Source organism: Podarcis bocagei (genome assembly GCF_964188305.1).
Source record: "Podarcis bocagei genome assembly, chromosome: 3".
NCBI lineage: Eukaryota > Metazoa > Chordata > Lepidosauria > Squamata > Lacertidae > Podarcis > Podarcis bocagei.
This window is the reverse complement of record NC_138127.1, coordinates 107,664,727-107,689,718: the sequence shown is the minus strand read 5'-3', so window position 1 is coordinate 107,689,718 and position 24,992 is coordinate 107,664,727. Positions and strand designations below refer to the sequence as shown.

Below are 24,992 nucleotides of genomic sequence, written 5' to 3'. Positions count from 1 at the left end.
ACAAATTTAATACAGCGGAACCTCGGTTTTCGAGCATTTCGGAAGCTGAACGATTCGGAACCCAAACGCCGAAAACCCGGAAGTCATTGCTTCCGTTTTCGAATGCACTTCGGAAGTTGAACGAGGCCCGTTTCTCCATTTTTTCCAATAGATTTTGCCGGCCGTCCATTGATCCTTGGTTTTTGACTGCTTCGGAAGTCGAACGGTCTTCCAGAACAGATTACGTTCAAAAGGTTCCACTGCCTAAATAAATAAATTACCGGACAAAGCCTGACCAATTCAAATCTGATTATATTCTGCCAACTGGGAACTTGGCGTGAGCCTCCGTGCTTGAACCCGCTAAGGCCATTTCTTCCGCAGATGCCTCTCTCGCTTTCCGCAGCAAATCTGTGCCAAGGCTTCCCCCGTTTTGTTCCCCCCCCCCAATGTCTCTTTTTTCAAGTTACATTTTCCATAGGTCAGTTTCATTTGTTGCAACATTAGGAAGAAAAAAGCGGAGAAGAGGTGGAGGGGGCCATGGTGGGTAGAGTCCGGAGGCGATATTTCTATTTTGCTTAATCTATGTGTGGCTTTTTATGTCAGCATCGTTTGTGCAGGTTCTCTTTGCTATTCGCTTGTGTTCCTTTGGTGGTGAGAGAAATTGTGGTTGGCCTAGGATGTGGTTGCTTGTTTGTGATTGGCTGTGTTGAACTTTATTTTCATGTGTGAGTGGGGTGGGTGGGTGTTTTTCAATCAGGTTAGCCATATTGATTCTTATGCTGTTGGTGGATTCTTGTCGTCGTCTTGTTGGGCTGTATATGTGATAAAGGGGAGCCATAATGGGGTGAAGATATCTTCTTCTATTTGTCCCCATGTCAGTTTCAGTTTATTAGTTAATTTTTCTAGTAAGGCTGTTTCCCATACTATCTGGTACCATTGGTCCATGCTTACTCCTGACGGTCTCTCCAGTGTCTGCTTATGGTGTTTCTGGCTGCTGAAAGTAGGTGGGTTATGAGTTCTTTGTGGTGTAAGTGGGCATTATTGTCTTGGAATATGTTTAGTAGGGCCAGTTCTGGGGTGATTTCTAATACTTGCTTAATTATTTTACATATTTCTTGTATGTCCAAAACAGTTGGATTTTGGGGCATTCCCCCACATGTGTATGTACGTGCCTGTGGAGGTGAACGCTCTCCAGCATTTTGGTGAGGTTCCTGGGCGTATTAGCGCTAGTTTCCTTGGTGTTAGGTACCACCTGTAGGTGAGTTTCAGAGTTAGTTCTCTCCATCTCGTTGATATGGAGGCTTCCTCCGTCCTGAGGAAGTGGCTCCTGCCCTAGACCGGCCACCACCCTGCAAAACACCCCATCACCTCCCCAGCCACGCTTACCTGACGGCATGTCCAACTCAACTCCCACCCAGGTGCCCTCCTGGAAGTCGGTCGGCCCGACGTATCTCACGGTCCCGGTCTTATTCGTACCGACGGTCACGTATTCGCCCTCTTTCAGCCAGTCCGGGACCTCGTTGGTTTCTTCCGAGTCGGACGTGGCGTCCGGCTTCTCCTCGGAGGTGCTGGCTGCTGTGCCATTGTTCTGGTCGGGGCTTTCCGGGCTCCGCCCCTCTCTCTCCTCTCCCGCCTCCTCGGAACTTGAGAACCCCGCTGGCTCTCCTCCCAGCATGCTGGAGAAGGACCTCAGCTCCGACGTCCGGACTCTCTGGATTTTGAACGGGGAGCTCGCGACGCCGGGCTGAGGTGATGGCTCGGCCAGAACCGGAGACCTGGAAAGTCCTGCGTCGGGGAGAGATTTGGTTTCCAAAGGGGGGCTCCGAGCTGAGGGAGCGCCAGACCGCTGTGTCGCCTGTGAGTCGTTCTTTGACGGGGAGGAAGGAGGGCTGTCCTCGGTCGGAACTGCAGAAGAGGCCACGGGCTTTGGCTTCGAGGTGCCATCGTTGTGCCCTCGGTCTCCGTCACCCTTAGTTTTTGCCTGGTCCATTTTGTTAAGGCCGGGGGTGACCGGGTCATCTCTCGCTTGAGGAGGGACGCAAGGCTCGGGAGAGGAAGCGAGACACGGTTTCACCAGCACATCCACGGCGGCCCCAGTCTGGGCGGCCGGAGCTGGCTGCGTCACGTCGCTCATGGCGGGCGTCTGCCCGCCAGCCGGGAGTTGGGTGTCATTCCCCGGCGCGAGCGCCTCGGAAAGGGTGGCTGTGGAAACGCTGTGGGAGAAATAGCCACTGGACGCCTCGCTCAGGGGGCTGGGCGGGCCGTCCTGGGAATCCTGCGCCTGAATGTCGGCCGTGGGCGGCTGTGGAGGCACTTTGGGGGTCCTTTCGGGGGTCTGGTCAGGCTCCGTCAACTGCGCGGCCACCTCAAAGGGCTCCTTGGCGCCTTCCCCTTGGGAGACCTAGAGCACAAACGGAAAGGCCAGAATTACAACCTGTTTAGGAAACAGCAAAGCACCGAGAAGGTAATAAAAAATTCTGTATCGGGAGTCACAGAATGCTGTGTGAGATAGTAAGTCTGCAGGCTTGAGTTTGCTAGCTGATGCAATCAGCCTGCAATACTTTCTCTGGAGTGCTGGATCAGAAAGAATCAGCAGTAATGTGCTGTCATCGGTTTAAAAGGGAAACCTGTCCAGCAGTAAGTGTGTGGTGTAGAAGAGTGTGGTCAGAGAGAGATAAGAGATAGAAAGGCCTTCCCATTTGCCTTAAGGTGCAACCAGGTACTCTGTTTGACTGTATGAAGTGCTCGTGTATTATAGCCTGTAGATATTTATATATATAAAAAGGTAAAGGGACCCCTGACCATTAGGTCCAGTCGTGACCGACTCTGGGGTTGCGGTGCTCATCTCGCTTTATCGGCCGAGGGAGCCGGCGTACAGCTTCCAGGTCATGTGGCCAGCAGGACTAAGCCGCTTCTGGCGAACCAGAGCAGCACACGGAAACGCCGTTTACCTTCCCGACAGAGCAGTACCTATTTATCTACTTGCACTTTGACATGCTTTAGAACTGCTAGGTTGGCAGGAGCAGGGACTGAGCAACGGGAGCTCACCCCGTCGCAGGGATTTGAACCGCCATCCTTCTATTCGGCAAGTCCTAGGCTCTGGGGTTTAACCCACAGCGCCACCCACGTCCCTTATTTATATACATAGCTCACAATAAATATACTGCACTGAAGAACCTGGAACTCTGAGCATTTCTGCTAAAGCACTGCGGAGAATTCGCAACAGCATGTCCAACAGGTCAATCGCAATCGCAATCTACCGTTGATTGCAGGGGTGCTCTAGGTCGACCCCCCCAAAGCTCAACAACTCTGGACCCCCCCAAAAAAGCTCAACAATTGTGGGTCAATCTTAAAAATATTCCTCAACTCTTGGCAATGAAAATGGGTAGATCACTGACAGTTTCTTTATACTGGGAGTGGATCGTAGTCTCTTGGGAGTTTGACGTGCCTGTGATGTATAATGAATCAAAAAAATGTTTTAAATAACTTTTATATAAAAAAACCATAGCTTTTCTATTGGGAATTGCAGGTACCGATATTCCAAAGGAGCAGAAAAGACTTTTATGTATGCAACAACAGCTGCACGGATGCTATCAGCCCAGAGATGGAAAGAAGATAAAGTCCCTACCAGAGAGGAATGGCAAATTAAACTGTTGTGACTCTGCCAAAATGGCAAAACTGGCTGGGAAGATCAGGAACCAAGACGACCAAAACTTTAACAAAGAATGGGGGAAATGTATAATTTATCTTGGAGACCATTGTAAGCAGATGGAAACATTAGCAGGTGTGCAATGACACTCGTAATGTAGCAAGTGCTATGGAGATAATGGATTTATATAAAATATGGATTATTGAAAAAGATGCAGTAGAAAAGGTTTAATAATAGGACTCACAGAGGGGAAGGTGGGAAGTCCAGAGATTCGGAGGAATTTCCAAATGTGTATGTGTAAAAATTATTTCGGGGGGGAAGGAAACATGAAAGCACCTGCGGTTGGCTTGCTGGCAGTATTTTTAGTGTTATTTGGCAGGAGCTAAGAAGAGGAGGAATTAAAGAACCTTTTAATGAGGGTGAAAGAGGAGAGCGCAAAATATGGTCTGAAGCTCAACATCAAAAAAAAAAAGATCGTGGCCACTGGTCCCATCACCTCCTGGCAAATAGAAGGGGAAGAAATGGAGGCAGTGAGAGATTTTACTTTCTTGAGCTCCATGATCACTGCAGATGGTAACAGCAGTCACGAAATGAAAAGACGCCTGCTTCTTGGGAGAAAAGCAATGACAAACCTAGACAGCATCTTAAAAAGCAGAGACATCACCTTGCCAACAAAGGTCCGTATAGTTAAAGCTCTGGTTTCCCCAGTAGTGATGTATGGAAGTGAGAGCTGGACCATAAAGAAGGCTGATCGTCGAATAATTGATGCTTTTGAATTCTGGTGCTGGAGGAGACTCTTGAGAGTCCCATGGACTGCAAGAAGATCAAACCTCTCCATGCTGAAGGAAATTAGCCCAAAGTGCTCACTGGAAGGACAGATCCTGAAGCTGAGGCTCCAATCCTTTGGCCACCTCAGGAGAAGAGAAGACTCCCTGGAAAAGACCCTGATGTTGGGAAAGATGGAGGGCACAAGGAGAAGGGGACGACAGAGGATGAGATGGTGGGACAGTGTTCTCGAAGCTACCAGCATGAGTTTGACCAAACTGCGGGAGGCAGTGGAAGACAGGAGGGCCTGGCGTGCTCTGGTCAAGAGTTGGACCCGACTAAACGACAACAATAGAGAAGCAGAGGGAAAAGGCAGGCCTAAGAGGGAGGCTTCGCCGTGTACGATCTAAGCCTGGTTTTCTCTTTCCCATGGCTCCTTCTGGGAAGCTTCTAAGCAGGGTGTGGCAGCTCAAAAGCCGGTCTGGGTGATATCTGGGTTGGGAGGAGATGCTTATGGCACACAGAGACACTCATACCGTTTCGAATTGTATTGTGTTATCATTTCCCCTAGTGGGTCTTGCAAAAGGCTATTCCAAGCAATTCTTTTTATAAGGTTAGGCGGCACCAGGGATGAGTTCATAGAGCCAAAAAGAAGTGTGAGACGCCCGTCTTGGCCAAACATTTCTCAATCCCTGGCCTCGAGGGAGCAATGGCTTATCTGCATTTCCCACAGCATCTGAAGCTGCCTTCTCCAGGGTAGCAACTTCAGACATCACTCCTGATGGTCCACCAAAATTCCTCTGCCAATTTTTTAATTTTAAAAACTGAGAGCTGGGAGCGGGGGTGCTTTCTTTCTTTTGGCTGCTGTTATTATCTTACAGTGTTTTTTATTTATTTTTGAGGAGGGCAGAGGTTTGTTGTGTGCTTTTCATTCGAGGGTGGTGGTTCTGAGCACTGCCAACTTCTGTGAAATGGGTATTTTTGCGGTGTCCACAACCGTTTCTTAAAGCTCCAGATGCGCTCCAAAGAGTTGCGGACTGTCAGCAGGAGGCCCAAAACATTTTTCAAAAACCTTGAGACCTGTTCTTAACACACACACACATACAAACAAACACACACACACACTCTAAGATTTAGATGTTCAGAACAGGCCACAAATCTGCGCAGCATCCTCTTACATTTCATAATTCAAAATGCTCAGGCATGCACCCATTACAGAAGCCAGAGCCCAAATGATTCACAGAGAGTTAGCAACACACGCCGGTGAGATTGCGGATTATCTGAACTCCCAGTGCATTAGCAGCCAGTTTTGCAAATAGCCAATTTCTTCCAGAAAGGCCTGGTAGGATTAATATACAAATGTATGGAGCACAATAAATATGCCCCCTATTATTTACTGAAATATTATTTATATTACGGGAACGGTCACCTGCTGTTTGAAAAGGGCGATTTATGTGAACGGGGGAAAACAAGCCAGATCTATAAGTCTCTCTTAGTTATTTGGCTAAATTCGCTGGAGGGATAAATCACTCGTGCGCAAGCCAGGCGCCAGGATGTGCAGAGTCCCGCGCTCCAAACTCAGAGCCCTTCGCAAATGTGTTAACTGCGGCAGGACAAACTTGCAAGGTACAGAGTTAACAGCACCTGCTAAGATTAACAGCCCATCCTGGTGATATATATATCTTGGCAACAGCATTGACAAACTCCAAAGAATCAATCGCTCCTGCCAAACTGTTCCCTGTTAAGATGACTTTACAGTCCACAACCCCCTCTTTTGCAGGGAACGGGGAGGTAAGTATCGGGAGGGCTCAAGCAAGGGACTTGGAAAGATAGCACAGTCCGTAGAGCGTGAGACTCTTTATCTTATGGTTGTGGGTTCGATTCCTGAATTGCAGTGGGTTGGACTGGATGACCCTCGGGGTCCCTTTCGACTCTACAATTCTAGTCCATGATTCTAAGATGCCCCATCACACGGGAGGCAAGCAGGGCCGGATTTCGGTTTCATGAGGCCCTAAGCTACTGAAGGTAATGGGGCCCTTTATATCTCCAGCTGTCCTTTGTCAACAACGCCACTGTGTTGAATATATGCTATATGGTAATTTATGGACCTGATGCATATCTAGAAGGGACGCGGGTGGCGCTGTGGGTTAAACCACTGAGTCTAGGGCTTGCCAATCAGAAGGTCGGCGGTTCCAATCCCCGCGACGGGGTGAGCTCCCGTTGCTCGGTCCCAGCTCCTGCCAACCTAGCAGTTCGAAAGCATGTCAAAGTGCAAGTAGATAAATAGGTACCGCTCTGGCGGGAAGGTAAACGGCGGTTCCGTGCGCTGCTCTGGTTCGCCAGAAGCGGCTTGGTCATGCTGGCCACATGACCCGGAAGCTGTACGCCGGCTCCCTCGGCCAGTAAAGCGAGATGAGCGCTGCAACCCCAGAGTCGGTCACGACTGGACCTAATGGTCAGGGGTCCCTTTACCTTTACCGCATATCTAAAGCCATTTGCACATTACAAAATATGTATTTTATCAAAGTGATTGCTGAACTGAAATGCAATTAAAAAGAAGTATATTAATAGTGAAACAATTAAGAAGAAGTATATTAATAGTGAAATACCATTAAGAAGAAGTATATTAATAGTGAAATAATGATTAAGCTCTAACTTAAAATGATTTTTCATTCGTAACAAACTTAATAATGCAAACACATTGGCATTTGGCAATAACGAAAGTTCCTTTAGAAACACAATTTACAAAGACTCATAATCTAGTCTCTAGAAACATGAAATAATAATAGGTGTAAATATATGGTGCAAACTACTAATAATTATAAATAGCAGAATGTGGGCACCCTGTATATAGAAATGAGCAAACCAGGGATATTTTAGGGAGCAGGCTAGCAGGCGGGGTCCATGACTTACATCACAGGAGCCTACACAACACAAAACACTGTAGCTGTATGTAGGTTTTATTTTATTTGTTTTTTATCTAATATTTTGGAAATGTACATCCAGGTTTTTTTCCCCTTTAAATTTTTTGGGGGACCCCCAAGAGAGCGGGGCCCTAAGCTAGAGCTTGTTTAGCTTATACGTAAATCGGGCACTGGAGGCGAGCAGCCCTTCCAAGAGGACCAGATGATTCTGCTAACCCAGAGGAATATGAAGACAAGAGCAGATGTTGCCTCCAGCAAACACAGGGTTGTGTCAGCCTTGTCAGAGTATGTGTGGAAGGGGGACTTTGCGGGGCGAGAGGTCAGCAGCTTTTGAGGGCCACTGAGTGAGCCTGTGGCAAAGGTGAGATCTCCGCCAGGGGCTACCCAGGTCACAGATGCAAGAGCAGGATGCAGCAAGAACCTGGCAAAGGGCTTACCTGCTTCACTTTTGCTGCGGTGGCATCAACGCTGGCAGACTGGACCATAATTCTCGGGACAGGCTGTAAGGAGGACAAGAAAGACAACCCTAAACACATGGGCAGCCAAACACGGCATTATTCTGGACTGCCAGAGTGGTGCATGCTCTGGATATCTCCCGCTTGGACTATTGCAATGCGCTCTACCTGGGGCTGCCTTTGAAGGTGACTCGGAAACTGCAATTACAGTGGTACCTAAGGTTAAGAACTTAATTCGTTCTGGAGGTCCGTTCTTAACCCGAAACTGTTCTTAACCTGAAGCACCACTTTAGCTAATAGGGCCTCTTGCTGCTGCCGCGCCACCGGAGCCCGATTTCTGTTCTCATCCTGAAGCAAAGTTCTTAACCCGAGGTACTATTTCTGGGTTAACGGAGTCTGTAACCTGAAGCGTCTGTAGCCTGAAGCATCTGTAACCCGAGGTACCATTTTAATGCAGAATGCAGCAGCTAGACTGGTGACTGGGAGAGCGGCCGCCGAGACCACATAACACCAGTCTTGAAATACCTACATTGGCTCCCAGTACATTTCCGAGCACAATGCAAAGTGTTGGTGTTGACCTTGAAAGTCCTAAACGGCCCAATATACCTGAAGGAGCGTCTCCACCCCCATCGTTCAGCCTGGACACTGAGGCCCAGCTCTGAGGGCTTTCTGGCAGTTCCCTCCCTGCGAGAAGTGAGGTTACAGGGAACCAGGCAGAGGGCCTTCTCGGTGGTGGTGCCCGCCCTGTGGAATGCCCTCCCATCAGATGTCAAGGAAATAATAATTATCTGACTTTTAGAAGACATCTGAAGGCAGCCCTGTTTGGGTAAGCTTTTAATATTTGATGAATTATTGTATTTTAATATTTTGCTGGAAGCCACCCAGGGTGGCTGGGGAAAATAATAATAATAATAATAATAATAATAATAATAATAATAATAATAATAATAATAATAATGGGAGATTCTAATTCTATAAGGAAGTTCACAGGGAGACAACGCCCCTCCATCTTCCACAGCACGGCGTACCTGCCAGGTGAAGCTGACTACAAACACACTGTTATGAGTTTGGAGCTGGGGTGTGCTGTAGCCCTAAACCTCCCTGCCTGGATTCCCGACGGATTCAAAACGAGAAGAAGCAGCAGTAGCTGGAAGTCGAGACCAAAGGGGTTAAAAGAGAAGGTGCCTCTCTGTTCACATGACCCCCCCAAAAACACCTCAGAGATCCTAAGAGCTGCCGTCAGTCCAACAGAATCCCCCTCCACCTAAATCTTAAGCAGCGCATAAACAGCTTAATCAGAAAGGCCCCCTTCCATCGGAAGCCAACCCGCAAGTTACGCGAAGAATGCTATTATGCCAAATTAATTCAATCTGACTAATTAGAGAGCAGGAAGTTCTTTCAATTATTTGATGTACCTTCTGAGATACGCACTTGAATACGAGAGCAGGTTGCCTTAATTGCGGCGTCCTTATTTCTACAGATTCGCTCCTGAATTTCCAATGGAGGGGGTGGGTGGGGTCAGAACCAGCTGCTCTGCTCGCTGCCGTCTCCAGAAACTCCAGAGTGTGGAAATCGGTGGCAGGCCAAACAGAAAGTTGGCGGGTAGGGAAAGGACACTTTGCAAGGGGGCGGGGAACCCTGCTTGATCTAGAGCAGCCTTTCCCAACCTGCGGGTCCCCAGATGTTGTTGGACTACAACTCCCATCACCCCTAGCTAGCAAGGCCAGAGCCCAGGGGTGATGGGAGTTGTAGTCCAACAACATCTGGGGGCCCACAGGTTGAGAACCGCTGCTCTAGACCAGTGTTTCCCAACCACTGTTCCGCGGCACACTAGTGTGCCGCGAGATGTTGCCTGGTGTGCCGCGAGATGTTGCCTGGAGGGAGGCGGGCGAGTCGGGCGGCGAGAGGCGGGGCGGCGACGGCGAGGAGAGGCCGCCCAGCGCGGGGCTCTCGCCGTCTGCCTGCCTGGCTGCCTGCGAGCTCGGCGGGCAGCGCCTCCGTCCGCAGCGCCCGCCTCGCGGCTCTCATTCCCTGCCCCTGCCAAAGCTCACCCAGCCAAGCCGCGCTCTCCTTCCTGCCTCGCTTTGCTGCCTCCTCCCCCCCACCCCCAAAGCTTGGAGGTTCCCCGGCAAGGGGGAGGGGAAAAAATTGAAACTTACACTTTCGTGCGTCCCTCCTGGCGTGACGCTGCGCGCTGACGTCACGGGGCTGTAATGGTGGTGTGCCTCGAGATTTTTTTCATCAAACAAGTGTGCCTTTGCCCAAAAAAGGTTGGGAAACACTGCTCTAGACCATGGGTAGACAAACTAAGGCCCGGGGGCCGGATGTGGCCCAATCGCCTTCTCAATCCGGCCCGCGGACGGTCTGGGAATCAGTGCGTTTTTACATGAGTAGAATGTCTGCTTTTATTTAAAATGCATCTCTGGGTTATTTGTGGAGTACAGGAATTCGTTCATTTCCCCCCCAAAATATAGTCCGGCCCACCACATGGTCTGAGGGATGGTGGACCGGCCCACGGCAGAAAAGGGTTGCTGACCCCTGGTCTAGACAACCACAGACGTCCCTTCCAAACCTAGATCTAGGCATAAAAATAATTTAAAAGACAGAATGCATGATTTTCGAAATCTGCACAGCCCAGAGTCTCTGGACCTTGGCACAAACTCCCCCTCCACCTGCTCAACTTTTGAAATCCCACCGAAATTAAACAGGAGTCTGGAGTCTGAGGAAACTCACCAAACTATGGGGCGAAGAGGCAGCTCTTCCACCTAGAGGCTCTGGGGTGGGACAGATATGATTCTTAAGGAGTAAAAAGCCCACTTTCCCACCCTGCAATCTTCCTGATCGATCAAGTTCCAATCAATGAGCTGGCCGTAATTATCAATTAATGCTATCAACCCTGCTGAGTTCTTTACTGCCTCAGCAAGACGTCAGTAAGACAGAGTGCGCTCCCTGAGCAACGGGTCACCTTGCTGAGCCCCCTCGGTGCACCGATCATTTAGAGTATTCCAATATTTTTTTCACTGTAATCAGCAGCTGTCCAGCTTTCCGAATTCAGGGAGCCCTGCCCAGCTGCACTCAGCCTGGGGGTCTCGCAATGGCCTGCCATGGGAAGCTTCACGTTTGAGGGTGCGACCCAGTTCACGCCAGGCCTCACCACCGCCCTCCTTTTGAAAAATACTCCCCAAGCAGCCCCAAAACAACCCTCCTGGATCAGGCCAATGGCACGGCTAGTCTCCTGTTCTCACAGGGAACAACCAAATACTGTATTTTTCGCTCTATAAGATGCACCAGACCATAAGACGCACCTAGTTTTTGGAGGAGGAAAACAAGAAAAAATATATTCTGAATCTCAGAAGCCAGAACAGCAAGAGGGATCGCTGCGCAGTGAAAGCAGCGATCCCTCTTGCTGTTCTGGCTTCTGGGATAGCTGCGCAGCCTGCATTCGCTCCATAAGACACACACACATTTCCCCTTACTTTTTAGGAGGGAAAAAGTGAGTCTTATAGAGCAAAAAATACGGTACTTACTGGAAGTAACTGTGTTCTTTCCCCACCTACAATTTCCAGCAGCTAAGAGCCAGAGGCCTGCTGCCTCCGACAGTGGGAATAGCAACCACCCACCGACTGCTCAGGGCTGTGGGTTCGAGTTTCACGCTGGGCAAAAGATTCCTGCACTGCAGGGGGTTGAATTAGATGATCTTCGTGGTCCCTTCCAACTCCAGATTCCTAAGAGTCTACGATTTGGGGGAGACGGTCCACATACTCCCCAGAGACTTCCCATCTTTCAATTACTAGTAAATGAAAGTGAGTCCTTTCACTTCACAGCTGTCTAAAAAACCCACCCACCCTCCCTCCAATTTATTGTTGTTGTTTAGTCGTTTAGTCGTGTCCGACTCTTCGTGACCCCCTGGACCAGAGCACGCCAGGCACTCCTGTCTTCCACTGCCTCCCGCAGTTGGGTCAAACTCATGCTGGTAGCTTCGAGAACACTGTCCAACCATCTCGTTCTCTGCCACCCCCTTCTCCTTGCGCCCTCCATCTTTCCCAACATCAGGGTCTTTTCCAGGGAGTCTTCTCTTCTCATGAGGTGGCCAAAGTCTTGGAGCCTCAGCTTCAGGATCTGTCCTTCCAGGGAGCACTCAGGGCTGATTTCCTTCAGAATGGAGAGGTTGGATCTTCTTGCAGTCCATGAGACTCTCAAGAGTCTCCTCCAGCACCAGAATTCAAAAGCATCAATTCTTCGGCGATCAGCCTTCTTTATGGTCCAGCTTTCACTTCCATACATCACTACTGGGAAAACCATAGCTTTAACTATACAGACCTTTGTTGGTAAGGTGATGTCTCTGCTTTTTAAGATGCTGTCTAGGTTTGCCATTGCTTTTCTCCCAAGTCCACTTTATTATTTTTGATATTTATATCCTGCCCTTCACCAAATACAGTGGAACCTTGGTTTCCGAACTTACTCCGTTCCGGAAGACCATGGATAGGCAAACTAAGACCCAGGGGCTGGATCCGGCCCAATCACCTTCTAAATCTGGTCCGCAGACGGTCTGGGAATCAGCGTGTTTTTACATGAGTAGAACGTGTCCTTTTATTTAAAATGTATCTCTGGGTTATTTGTGGGGCATAGGAATTTCGTTCATCCCCCCCCCACACACACACACCCCAAAAAACCCGGCCCCCCACAAGGTCTGAGGGACAGTGGACCGGCCCCCTGCTGAAAAAGTTTGCTGACCCCTGCAGAAGATCATTTGGTTTCCGTAAAGTTCAAAAACCGAGGATCTGGCTGCAACGTCAATGGGAAAAAATGAAAAATGCGGCTCAGAAGCTGTTCATCTTCCAAAAATCATTCGAAAACCAGAGCAGTTACTTCTAGGTTTTCAGCGCTCGGGAGCCGAAAAGTTCCAAAACACAGGCATTTGGGAACCGTGGTTTGAAGAAGAAGAAGAAGAGGAGTTTGGATTTGATATCCCGCCTTTCACTCCCTTTAAGGAGTCTCAAAGGGGCTAACATTCTCCTTTCCCTTCCTCCCCCACAACAAACACTCTGTGAGGTGAGCGGGGCTGAGAGACTTCAGAGAAGTGGGACTAGCCCAGGGTCACCCAGCAGCTGCATGTGGAGGAGCGGAGACGCGAACCCGGTTCCCCAGATTACATGACTACCGCTCTTAACCACTACACCACACTGGCTCTCTTCCTGCAACGCCCCACCCAAGATTTGCTGCTGGAGGCAATCTTACCCATGGGACCACCCATGGTCACAAGATCTTCTAGATAAAATGTACCACCACTGTTGAATGCAAACAAAGATCTGTTGTTGTTTAGTCATTTAGTCGTGTCCGATTCTTCATGACCCCATGGAGCAGAGCATGCCTGGTCCTCCTATCTTCCACTGCCTCCCGCAATTTGGTCAAACTCATGCTGGTAGCTTCAAGAACACTGTCCAACCATCTCGTCCTCTGTCGTCCCCTTCTCCTTGTGCCCTCCATCTTTCCCAGCATCAGGATCTTTTCCAGGGAGTCTTCTCTTCTCATGAGGTGGCCAAAGTCTTGGAGCCTCAGCTTCAGGATCTGTCCTTCCAGTGAGCACTCAGGGCTGATATCCTTCAGAATGGAGAGGTCTGATCTTCTTGCAGTCCATGGGACTCTCAAGAGTCTCCTCCAGCACCATAATTCAAAAGCATCAATTCTTCGGCGATCAGCCTTCTTGATGGTCCAGCTCTCACTTCCATACATCACTACTGGGAAAACCATAGCTTTAACTATACGGACCTCTGTCGGCAAGGTGATGTCTAGCTATTTTGATACCCTTGTTATGTCTACCTGTTTTTTAAGGTCTGTTGATTTCACTGGTATTTTCTAATGGGCTTTTAAAAATACTATTCTGGGTGAAACATGGGCAGGGTTTGCGGAATGAGTCTTGCCAGAGGAAACCTTGTGCAATGGGGCTTCCCTCCTTCTCTTCCCACTGCATCTCCCCCCCCCCCGAATTGCCTCAAGGGGGTCAGGAGAAACCCTCCCCCAAACAGTGGGGAGGGGGCAGAAAGGGGGCTCATTCCGTCTGGCAAATTGAAATGCCTGGCTTGACAGAACAATCACTTTAGTGGGAATTTTAATGCCTCCATATGTGTGTGATTAAATCATCTACACATCTTGTTAAACCAATATACAAAATGACCGATATGTTTTGAGCTTCCTGGCATGGGGTGCGGGAAGACTTTATTATTATTATTATTATTATTGCTGTTGTATACTCAAAGAAATTGACATGTGAAACAGTGCCACTCGGAAAGGAGGCATATAAATGTTTTAAAAGAATTAATAAATAAATACTCCATCATCGCCATCAGCCACCACTGCTACCTCTCTCACAGGAATCAGGAAAGGGGACAGAACACACTCCATTCAAACAGAAAACCGGCTGCGCTGATTAAACTTATTGGCTGCCGCATCTGCCCAAATCCCATTTTGCACGAAGCGTTTTCAACTAATGTGATTTACGGTAACATCAGTTCCAGCAACAATGGTAAAATTTATGATGTGCACTTAGTGTTGTTTGCGACTTGCCAAATGGGAAATGTGGCTTCTATTTTTAATCCGCAGATTTCATTCCCAAAGTCTCTCCTTCTGGTAAACCCCGTGGATCCAAAAGACAGGCAGAGCCACAGCCGAGAAGGGTGTCCATGGGTACATGGAGATGGGTGAGTCTCCAGCTGTTGGGCGTGAGAGGGAGACATACCTGTCCAGATGTGGACATGGACACATAAACTCACTTATCGCCCACAGACTGACAAAACCGTGGCAGTTCAACTCTAGAGAACGTAACGAAAAAGGGCGCCCAGCCACTTCAGAGCAAAGTTCGTTCCAAGTCTAAAACAGACTTACAGAGGCGTGCAGAATTATGCATGGTGAATCATGGAACTGCAGAGCTGGAAGGAACCCCCCCCCCAGGTCCAAACTGCCCCCAGCAAGGCAATCTATGATTCTAGCTCCTGTGGTCCCCCAAAAGGTTTTGTTCAATGGGTAGACATCGGAGCACAGGTGCCGGCAGAGGCCAGGCAGAGATGGCTGGCAGAAGCAGCATGGGAGAAGTCAACCGCAGGTGCAGAGAGACGCTGGCGTGTTTGGAAGCCCGACCGTGACAACAAAGAGGTCGCCATGTGCAAAGGCACTTTATGCAAAGCAGCGCTAAGAGTGAGCTGGAAATATAATTTTTGGAGCACCACTATATTATTGAACTTCTGCTTTATTCTGAAATTGGGGGTAGCTATCTAGATCCCTTATAGGGACGCAGGTGGTGCTGTGGTCTCAACCACTGAGCCTTTTGGGCTTGGCGATCAGAAGGTCGGCGGTTTGAATCCCCGCGACGGGGTGAGCTCCCGTTGCTCGGTCCCAGCTCCTGCCAACCTAGCAGTTCAAAAGCATGCCAGTGGTTAAAATGGAAAACTTAATAAATATCATTATTGTTTTTAAAAAGAAATATTTTGGACAAACAAACAAATAAATAAATTCCTGCATTGCTGGAGGCTGGGGGCGTGGACTGCACAGCCCTTGGGGTCCCTTCCAACTCTTCAATTCTTTAAGTCTATGATATGCAAACTAGAATTTAGCTGATTTCTGTTTTGACAATCCAAAATCTACCCTGAATTGAAAGCTGGATTACAGAGTTTCCGCCATGTACCGTATTTTTCGCTCCATAAGATGCACCAGACCACAAGACGCACCTAGTTTTTGGAGGAGGAAAACAAGAAAAAAAAAATCTGAATCTCAGAAGCCAGAACAGCAAGAGGGATCACTGCGCAGTGAAAGCAGCAATCCCTCTTGCTGTTCTGGCTTCTGGGATAGCTGCGCAGCCTGCATTCACTCCATAAGATACACACATATTTCCCCTTACTTTTTAGGAGGGAAAAGGTGAGTCTTATAGAGCAAAAAACACGGTAAATGAAGAGCCTTTTGTCTCTTCGATTCAAAGTCTTCCCTTTTTATAGTTCTGTTGCTCACTGTCTGCATACCTGTTTATGCTTGTTAAATTTGTATCCTACCTTTTGGGATGCAAAACAGCGCTTAGAGTGAGCTGAAGGTATTTTTTTGGAGCAGCCGTTTTGGGGGGTTCCCCCCCCCCACAATATTCTTGAACTTCTGCTTTATTCTGATATTGGAGAAAGCTACCTAGATCCCTTGCTAAAGAACAAGGAGTTCTGGAATGTGCAATAAAAACTGAGCTTTCAGTTGCTTATAAATAACCTGTTACGTGACCTGGAGGGCAGCCACAGAAAAACAAATAAATTTGAAATCTATTTCCCCCAACTGTTGTGGAGCTTCCAAGTTCTAAGAGTATCTACACATTAAGATGTGTATATCTCCCCTATTTTATTTCCGTTTCATTTTATTACTAATACGAAACTATGTTGTGCATACTTTGAAGTTCTGAATTTAAGTCTGTGCTCTTTTGAGATGCTCTGCAGACTAACTCAATAAATTCTAGCCTAGTGCTAGATGCCCACCGATCGCTGGTTATTGCTTCCTGAGAGTTAACTCCAAGCTACCTCTTGACTCCCAGAAAGAAGCCGCGTAATTAATGCCACGGACCCGGGCCGGGAACTGCGTCGAGTGTGCCTCTCCAGCCTCGTGAAATGGGTTATTGCACATACTTAATATGCAACTCGAAGAGCTGCTTTTTAAAGCTAACCTTTACAGATTTAATAGAATAAAAGATGATATTGAAATGCCGCTCTTTGCAGCGATCTTCCGCCCGAGGCAAGACACGCACGGAATGAGATCCGGGGGCTTTCGAGGCCCGGCCCCTCGCAGCCCCATCTGCTTGTGAGGCTTCAGCCTACAGGCATGCCGAGATGAAAGGGGAACCGACGTCGGCACCAGGGAAATGTCAAGAGAGCCAGCGCAACTCCTTGGGAACTTGCTGGAGCATTTTGCAAACCGAAAACGGTGGGGTGTAATCCATTGGTGCAGTCAAATGGATGCCAGTGTGGTGTAGTGGTTAAGAGCAGTGGACTCGTAATCTGGGGAACCGGGTTCGCTTCCCCGCTCCTCCACATGCAGCTGCTGGGTGACCTTGGGCCAGTCACACTTCTCTGAAGTCTCTCAGCCCCACTCACCTCACAGAGTGTTTGTTGTGGGGGAGGAAGGGAAAGGAGAATGTGAGCCGCTTTGAGACGCCTTCGGGTAGTGATAAAGCAGGATATCAAATCCAAACTCCTCCTCTTCTCTTGTTCAAATGCAACATTCCCTGCTACCCTAGAGGGAAATCCAGTTGGTGTAACTTCCTGTTCCACTGGTCTGGAGCTTCAGAATGCGGAAGCTAGACCGGTGACTGGGAGCGGCCGCCGAGACCTACATTGGCTCCCAGTACGTTTCCGAGCACAATTAAAGTGTTGGTGCTGACCTTTAAAGCCCTAAACATTCACGGTCCAGTATACCTGAATCTCCACCCCCATCGTTCTGCCCGGACACTGAGGTCCAGTACTGAGGGCCTTCTGGCGGTTCCCTCCCTGCGAGAAGCCAAGTTACAGGAAACCAGGCAGAGGGCCTTCTTCGTGGTGGCACCCGCCCTGTGGAACACCCTCCCACTAGATGTCAAAGAGAAAAACAACTACCAGATTTTTAGAAGACATCTAAAGGCAGCCTTGTTTAGGGAAGTTTTTAATGTTTAACACACTACTGTATTTTAATACTTTGTTGGATGCCGTCCAGAGTGGCTGGGGGGACCCAGCCAGATGGGCAGGGTATAAATAATAAATTCTATTCTATTCTATTCTCCCTGCATGTGACTTGGGGTGGCTGTGGCTGACTCCAGCCATTTTCCCAGTCCAGTTCGTCCTGACACTGCTGTTGTCTTGCTCTGTCTTTTGCTGCCATGCTGCTCTCCTGCAGCCATTTTGCACTCCAAATGTAATTTTTATTTCTGCTGGATCTCAGCCAGCAACACACGAATTCAGTCTCCATATGAGATTCACTCAAGAGTTTCTTTGTGTAACTATTTAGGAAAGCCTGCCTTTCCGGGATCAAATCGTGAACTGAAATGTGAGTAAACTTTTTGTTACTTTACTCAGACAGACTCTTGTGTCTTTATTCTTCTAAGATCAAAGGGGACACCAGGAATAATATTAACTAAGAGATTCAAACAAATCTGCAAACTAGTTTCCAGCTATATTGAGCGGAACATGCTCTGCTCCATCAGTTACTAGCTTGAGTTAGGGAAGGATAATACTTATTCAATATATCCTTTCCTACTATATTTAACATTCTCGCAAAAACAGCACGTCAAGTAAAAAGGGGGACATAAAATAGCCCAGAAACAGTGATTGCCAAACACTGACCCAAACACAAGCTTTCAGCTTGAGTCACTAAACACTCAATACCGTTATGACTTTCAATCAATATGCATTTATTACGGAAGAGTGGCAACATTTTAGTTTTCCTTTCAATAGCCCTGCAACCCGATTCGTGAGCTCCTCTGAGATCGTCAGCAACCTGCCTCGCAATGGCACTGTGTCAAACTTGTCATGTATGTTACGAGGTTACACAACTTGTGTCGTTAATATGCATAACAACTGGCCACTTTGCACATTTGCCAGCTGATCTTTTTATGGAGAGGGAAAATGTGCACTTTTCCAAGTCGTAATAACAATAATATTCGTTTTGTTATTCTTCTGCTGCCCATCCGAATGGGTTGCCCCAGCCATTCTGGGCGGCTTCGAGCAAAATATAAAAACGCAACAAAACCAAATACGTAATCTCCATTGGGTGATTACCCATAATAGCTGGAGGATACAGAAAATGGGAGTCCTGATAGGCACACTCCCCCAAAGCCTATTGGAGATTATGTGTATCGACCAGAAATTCTGCATAATTCCCTTTTTCCTCCTTTCCCCATATATCACGCGCTTATTATACCTGCTGCGCCAAGGGAGACAGCTGTCGGCCCTTCTTCTCATCCCGTACAGGAAACAGGGATTTAAGCAGCTTTGGCATCTGAGGCACAAAGGACTTCACAGGATTCAAGTAGGATGCAGCCAGGCTACCGAGTCCTAGGGACAACAACAACGACAACAATCAATTAAAAACTCTGCCATCCCTTTGCCTACTGAATGCCCACAGCGCTATGAAAAACCCACCCTGAACCACTTCCAAGCCTTTGGGCTGGTTCGGTTAAACCCAGGAGTCCCGAGATACAAGAAAAGGTTTTGTCATGCAGTGCACAGTTAGACTGTGGAACTCCCTGCCACAGGGACGGCCACCAACTTGGATGGCTTTAAAAGAGGGTTAGAGAAATTCACAGAGTAGGAGAGGACTTTCCGTGGCTACCAGCCTTGACGGCTCTGCCTCCAGTGTCTGAGACATCAAAGCTTCTGTATATAATTTCTATTAAATTTTCTGTTTGGGAATTTAAAATACTCATTTTAAAGTCCTTAAGATATCAATAACTTCCCTTCTTCTCTTTCCATGGTTCATTTAACATACAGTGGTACCTCAGGTTAAGTACTTAATTCATTCCGGAGGTCCATTCTTAACCTGAAACTGTTCTTAACCTGTAGCACCACTTTAGCTAATGGGGCCTCCCGCTGCTGCCGCGCCGCCGGAGCACGATTTCTGTTCTCTTCCTGAAGCAAAGTTCTTAACCTGAAGCACTATTTCTGGGTTAGCGGAGTCTGTAACCTGAAGCGTATGTAACCTGAAGCGTATGTAACCTGAGGTACCACTGTATCATAAATCCCTGAATATTTTACAAAAAACTATACCATTCAGCATTCCGTTATTACACCCATCAAAACTTATTTACACTGTTGAATTTATTTAATTCTGCCAGCATTTTCAGGTGTACACAATTATTCCCCATATATTCAAAAAATGTTTTCCAATCTCCTCTAAATGTACCATATTTTTCGCTCTATAGGGTGCTCCAGACCATAGGGCGCACCTAGTTCCTTTTTTTGGGGGGGGGGGAATAAAGAAAAAAAATCCCCCCCCAAGCCCCAAAGAGCAAAGAAGCCACGACAGCGAGCGGGATGGATCCTGCTAACTGTCTTGGCTTCGTTTTTAGCCTCGCTTTTAGAACGGGTCCGGGAGCGAAGGCGAGGTTGCGCTCAGCCTTGCGATCGCTCCCGGAGCTTGCTGCTACCCGCAAACCTTCATTTTTGGAGGGGGGAAAATGCGTCCTATAGAGCGAAAAATACGGTATGTTCTTCTTGTTCTCTTGTTCTATATGTTAAGTCTGCAACTTCTCTTGTTCTATATGTTAAGTCATGGAACTTTGGAGTGTCAGGCATAGCCCTATTGGCTTTAGCCCAAACGTAGCAGAGTTTTCCTGCACAGCGAGGAAGCTAGTTGCGGCAGTAATGACTAGTCAGCTAGACTCAGAAGAACTATTTACAGGATTTATTAAAAGGAAAAATAAAACCAGCAGAGTTTCTGCATACAAATAAAAGCAAAATAAATCCTACCTTTCTCTCTCAAAACCATACACAGCACTTCTAACTCCTAACACACCTCACATCAAACTGTGCTAGCAATCCCTTGATAACAGAGTTGAGTGCTGCTCGTTAACCAATCAGAGTGAGTAGTTTCTAGGTCAAGCAGACCTGGGCTTTCTGCCAAGAGTAAATTGACACCAGCTGGAGTTAATTGGTGAAGCTAGAATCTGCAAGTTTCCCACAAGAACCAATTAACAGAAACTGAAACCGAAACTGAGCACCCCCTCACAGATTCTGCTGAACAATTAACACCAAATACACCTATGTAGGAGATTATTTTTCCAGCAAACCTAAACCCTTGCACATTCGCTTGTTCTTTATCTTTGCCAATGGTTTAGTTAACACATCTGCTACATTTTCTTCACTTGACACATAAGTACAGGTGATTACATTGTCTTGTACACAGCAACGTACATTTTGGTATTTTACAGAGATATGTTTGGAACGCGATTTGAAACCCTCTGTTTTACTTAAGGTTATACAAGCCTGATTATCAATGTAAACTTGTACTGGTTCTCCACAATTTACATTTAAATCTGCCATCAAATGCTTGAAATAAATCACCTCGTTGCACAATTCACTCAATGCGGCATACTCTGATTCCGTTGATGACACACTTACAACGTCTTGCTTGCGTGACCGCCAGCTGATTAAAGCTCCACCGACCATTATGACTAGTCCTGTGACAGATTTTCTATCTGGCAAATTTCCCCAGTCACTATCACAGTGGCAACTCAACATTTCATCCTCTGAAGAATTTAATTGTAACATATAGCCAATTGTCTGTTTGAGATACCTCAGAACTTGTTTTACCCCTTTCCAGGCATTTAGTGTGGGTTTTGAGACCAATCTACTTAATATGCCTACTGCATAGCTAATATCAGGTCTGGACCACTGTGCTAAATACAATAAACTTCCAATTACAGAGTGATATACATCAGGGTGTTCAAATTCAGGACTCTCATCTGTATGAAGTGTTTTTATGAAACCTGGATCCATAGGCACCGCTGCCCCTTTGCAATCCTGCATCCTGTATGTAGTCAGTAGTTGTTTAACTTTGTTCTGCTGACTAATTAGGCAGCTGCCATCTTGGGCCCAGCACACTTCCAACCCTAGATATGTCCTAACCGGGCCTAAGTCTTTTGTACACCCACCTGCAGCCTACAATCCTTGCCCCCTCAGGCGCTGCCACTGGTGTAAAAACCTTGTGCTCATTCAGAGAGGACATCTCTTCCTCCATTGCTTGTTTCCAGCGCTCTGCCTCCTCTTTTGGTAACTTTAACACCTCCTGAAAACTCTTGGGTTCTGCACTTACACTAAACACATTTGCAGTATCAGGAGAAAAACGCACCGGAGGCACTCCTTTGTTTTGTCTTCTAGATCTTCTGGGAGAAAATTTTTCTTCTGACCCACTTTCCTCCTCAGAACTACGACCTCTCTTTTGTTGCTTAGCAACTGGTCTTTGGCTAACTCCACTTTCTTGAGAGCTCTTATCTGAACTTTCCTCCCCCTCAGACTCTGATTCTCTGTGTCTACTTTCAGAGTCATGAAGCTCCTGGGAAGGTTCAAACCAAACCTCAGTATTGGCATGTAGTCTCTCCCAGCCACTATGTTCACAAAAACTGGCATTCCTGGAGATCACAATGCCATTTGTCCCTTCAGCAAAGCGGAAACCTTTTCCCAGCTCCTGGTAACCCACAAACACTAGCTGTTTGGTCTTAGGATCTCCCTTCTTTCTCATTTGTTTCGGAATTAATACCCAGGCTTTTGATCCAAACACATGCAAATGGTCAATTTTGGGTTTTTTCTGAAACAATTTAAAGTATGGAGTTGTACCTATTGTTTGATGAAAGAGCCTATTTTGGAGATAACACGCGGTGAGCATGCTCTCCCCCCAATAAGACATGGGCAAATCAGCATCATCAAGCATGGCAAACATCATATCTTGTAAAGATCTGTTTTTTCGCTCTGCAACGCCATTCTCCTCTGGGGAAAAAACGTTCGTTTTTCTATGCCCAATGCCACGCTTTTGTAACCAATCTTTAAAGGCATTTGACATAAATTCGCCACCTCTGTCCGTCTGAATCCTTTTGAGTTTAATGGACAGAAATCTTTCCACAGATGCCACCCAGCCTTTAAACTTAGTGAACACGTCACCCTTATTCTTCATGGGAAAAACCCAAGAATAACGCGTGGCGTCATCCACAATTGTTAATGAAAAGCGCGATCCACCCCTGCTTACAGCAAATGGACCATTTACATCCATGTGAACCAGCTGTAGCGGTGACTCACTAACTCTGTCACTTCTGGGGTAAGAGACTCTGTGGGTTTTAACCTTTTTACAAACATTACAATCAAGGTACTTGTTACAACTCTTTAAATTACCCCCATCAGCCAATTCAGACATTTTTAGTACACTTTTCCAGCAAGCATGCCCCATTTTCCTATGCAATAAGTGCACACAGTTGTCATGTATAGCTTTGTTATTCACTGCAGGCTGAGATTTACTGACTACTGCTGCAACTTGAGATCCTGCTTTAAGCCAAAACAAGCCTCCCTCTGACTTAGCAGTGCCTAAAATCTCACCAGCCTTCTTAATAATGCAACTGTCTCCTTCAAAATACACTTTAAACCCAGCTTTTGGCAAACAATCTACAGACATCAGATTGCTTCTTAATGACGGCACACAAAGTACATTTTGCAGGCATTCACGCAGACAAGGAACAAAAACTGCACCCCCCGAAATCACTTCGGAAGTACTTCCGTCTGCTAAAGCCACCTGGCTGCGCTGTGCTGAGTTCTTGGAAACAAACAATTCATCTGAATTCACGATGTGGCGAGATGCTCCCGAATCGACCACCCAGACCGCTTGTTTCTCATCAGCAATCTTGACCTTGCCGGTCACCAGCTGAGCCGACTGTTTTCGTTTGAAGAATTTCTTTTTACGCTGCTGCTGCTGCTGATCTCGTCTCTGCTCCTGCACCGGCCACTGAGACTTGACCAACTCCGGACATTGTCGTTTTAGATGCGCTGAAGACCCACATCGGAAACAACGCCTAACAGCAAACGCTGACTCCTCACTGGTACGCTGCTCTTGCTTCACCTCTGGCACGGCATGAGAACTCCTTCCAAACCGCCCGCCAGTAGAAGTCTCTGCAGCCAACAACCTTTCTTGCCTCTTCTGCCATTCTTCAATCGAACGCCCAGTAACGTAACTGACTGATAAATCACGCTCCTGCATGCCTTCTAGAGACAAAACTAAATTGTCCCAGCTTTCCGGGAGAGAACTCAAAATAATAGCCACCTTCTCCTGCTGGTCTAACGCACAGTCTCTTTCCTGTAGCGCAGAAAACTTTAACTGTAAACTGTGTAGGTGTTCCTGCATTGTAACCCCAGGCTGTAACATTGCCTTGTACAATGCCTTGCGAATGAACAGCTTGGAAACCGCTGTCTCACGCACATGGAGTTCTTTAAGTGCTTGCCACACACCTCTAGCTGTCTTGATTCCCCTCACATACGGCAACTGGGAATCTTCCAGCCCCAAGACAATTGTGGCCCTTGCTCTTTGGTCTTTATCGAGGTCTTCATCATCAGGCTTCGTAGGAAACTTACTCACCACTTGCCAGAGACGATCCCTCTGCAGCACTGCCTGCATGCGTTCCGACCACAGCAAGTAATTGGAGTCATTCAGACGCTCAAAAGCCATCTGAACTGGTTGTGAGGCCATCTTGAGAGCGATGTCCCTGGAACCCGGAACCAGCTACTCACGACCACCGAGAGAGAAAACAGGAACCACAGCACCCAGCACTCACACGCTGCAGCTGTTGTCCTTGTGTCCGCTGCGTCACCAGCTCACCACGGTCAGGAACCAGCCAGAGAACAACAACTTCTGGAACTACTGGAACCAACGCCGTTGATGCTGACACCACCGCAACTCAGGCTGGCAGCACAATGCCCATAACCTCATGGAACTTTGGAGTGTCAGGCATAGCCCTATTGGCTTTAGCCCAAACGTAGCAGAGTTTTCCTGCACAGCGAGGAAGCTAGTTGCGGCAGTAATGACTAGTCAGCTAGACTCAGAAGAACTATTTACAGGATTTATTAAAAGGAAAAATAAAACCAGCAGAGTTTCTGCATACAAATAAAAGCAAAATAAATCCTACCTTTCTCTCTCAAAACCATACACAGCACTTCTAACTCCTAACACACCTCACATCAAACTGTGCTAGCAATCCCTTGATAACAGAGTTGAGTGCTGCTCGTTAACCAATCAGAGTGAGTAGTTTCTAGGTCAAGCAGACCTGGGCTTTCTGCCAAGAGTAAATTGACACCAGCTGGAGTTAATTGGTGAAGCTAGAATCTGCAAGTTTCCCACAAGAACCAATTAACAGAAACTGAAACCGAAACTGAGCAATTCCGTCAACTTAAGTTGCCATTCTTCTTTAGTTGGGACCTCGCTTGTTTTCCATTTTTGGGCTAACAAAACACGGACTGCAGTAGTGGCATACAGTAGTGGCTCCCAGTACGTTTCCGAGCACAAATCAAAGTGTTGGTGTTGACCTTGAAAGCCCTAAATGGCCTCGGTCCTGTATACCTGAAGGAGCGTCTCCACCCCCATCGTTCTGCCCGGACACTGAGGTCCAGCGCCGAGGGTCTTCTGGCGGTTCCCTCGCTATGAGAAGCCAAGTTACAGGGAACCAGGTAGAGGGCCTTCTTGGTAGTGGCGCCCGCC

At 47.5% G+C, this 24,992-nt stretch overlaps 1 protein-coding gene across 1 annotated transcript in view; it reads right to left on the bottom strand.

The window, feature by feature from the left end:
• The window catches only part of KIF13B (kinesin family member 13B), a 204,265-nt gene that overhangs the window by 6,858 nt on the left and 172,415 nt on the right, over positions 1 to 24,992 (bottom strand). Inside the window, 3 exon segments of the mRNA XM_081188907.1 lie at positions 1,366 to 2,380; positions 7,755 to 7,817; positions 18,684 to 18,817. Coding sequence (XP_081045033.1) covers positions 1,366 to 2,380; positions 7,755 to 7,817; positions 18,684 to 18,817 — 1,212 coding nt within the window.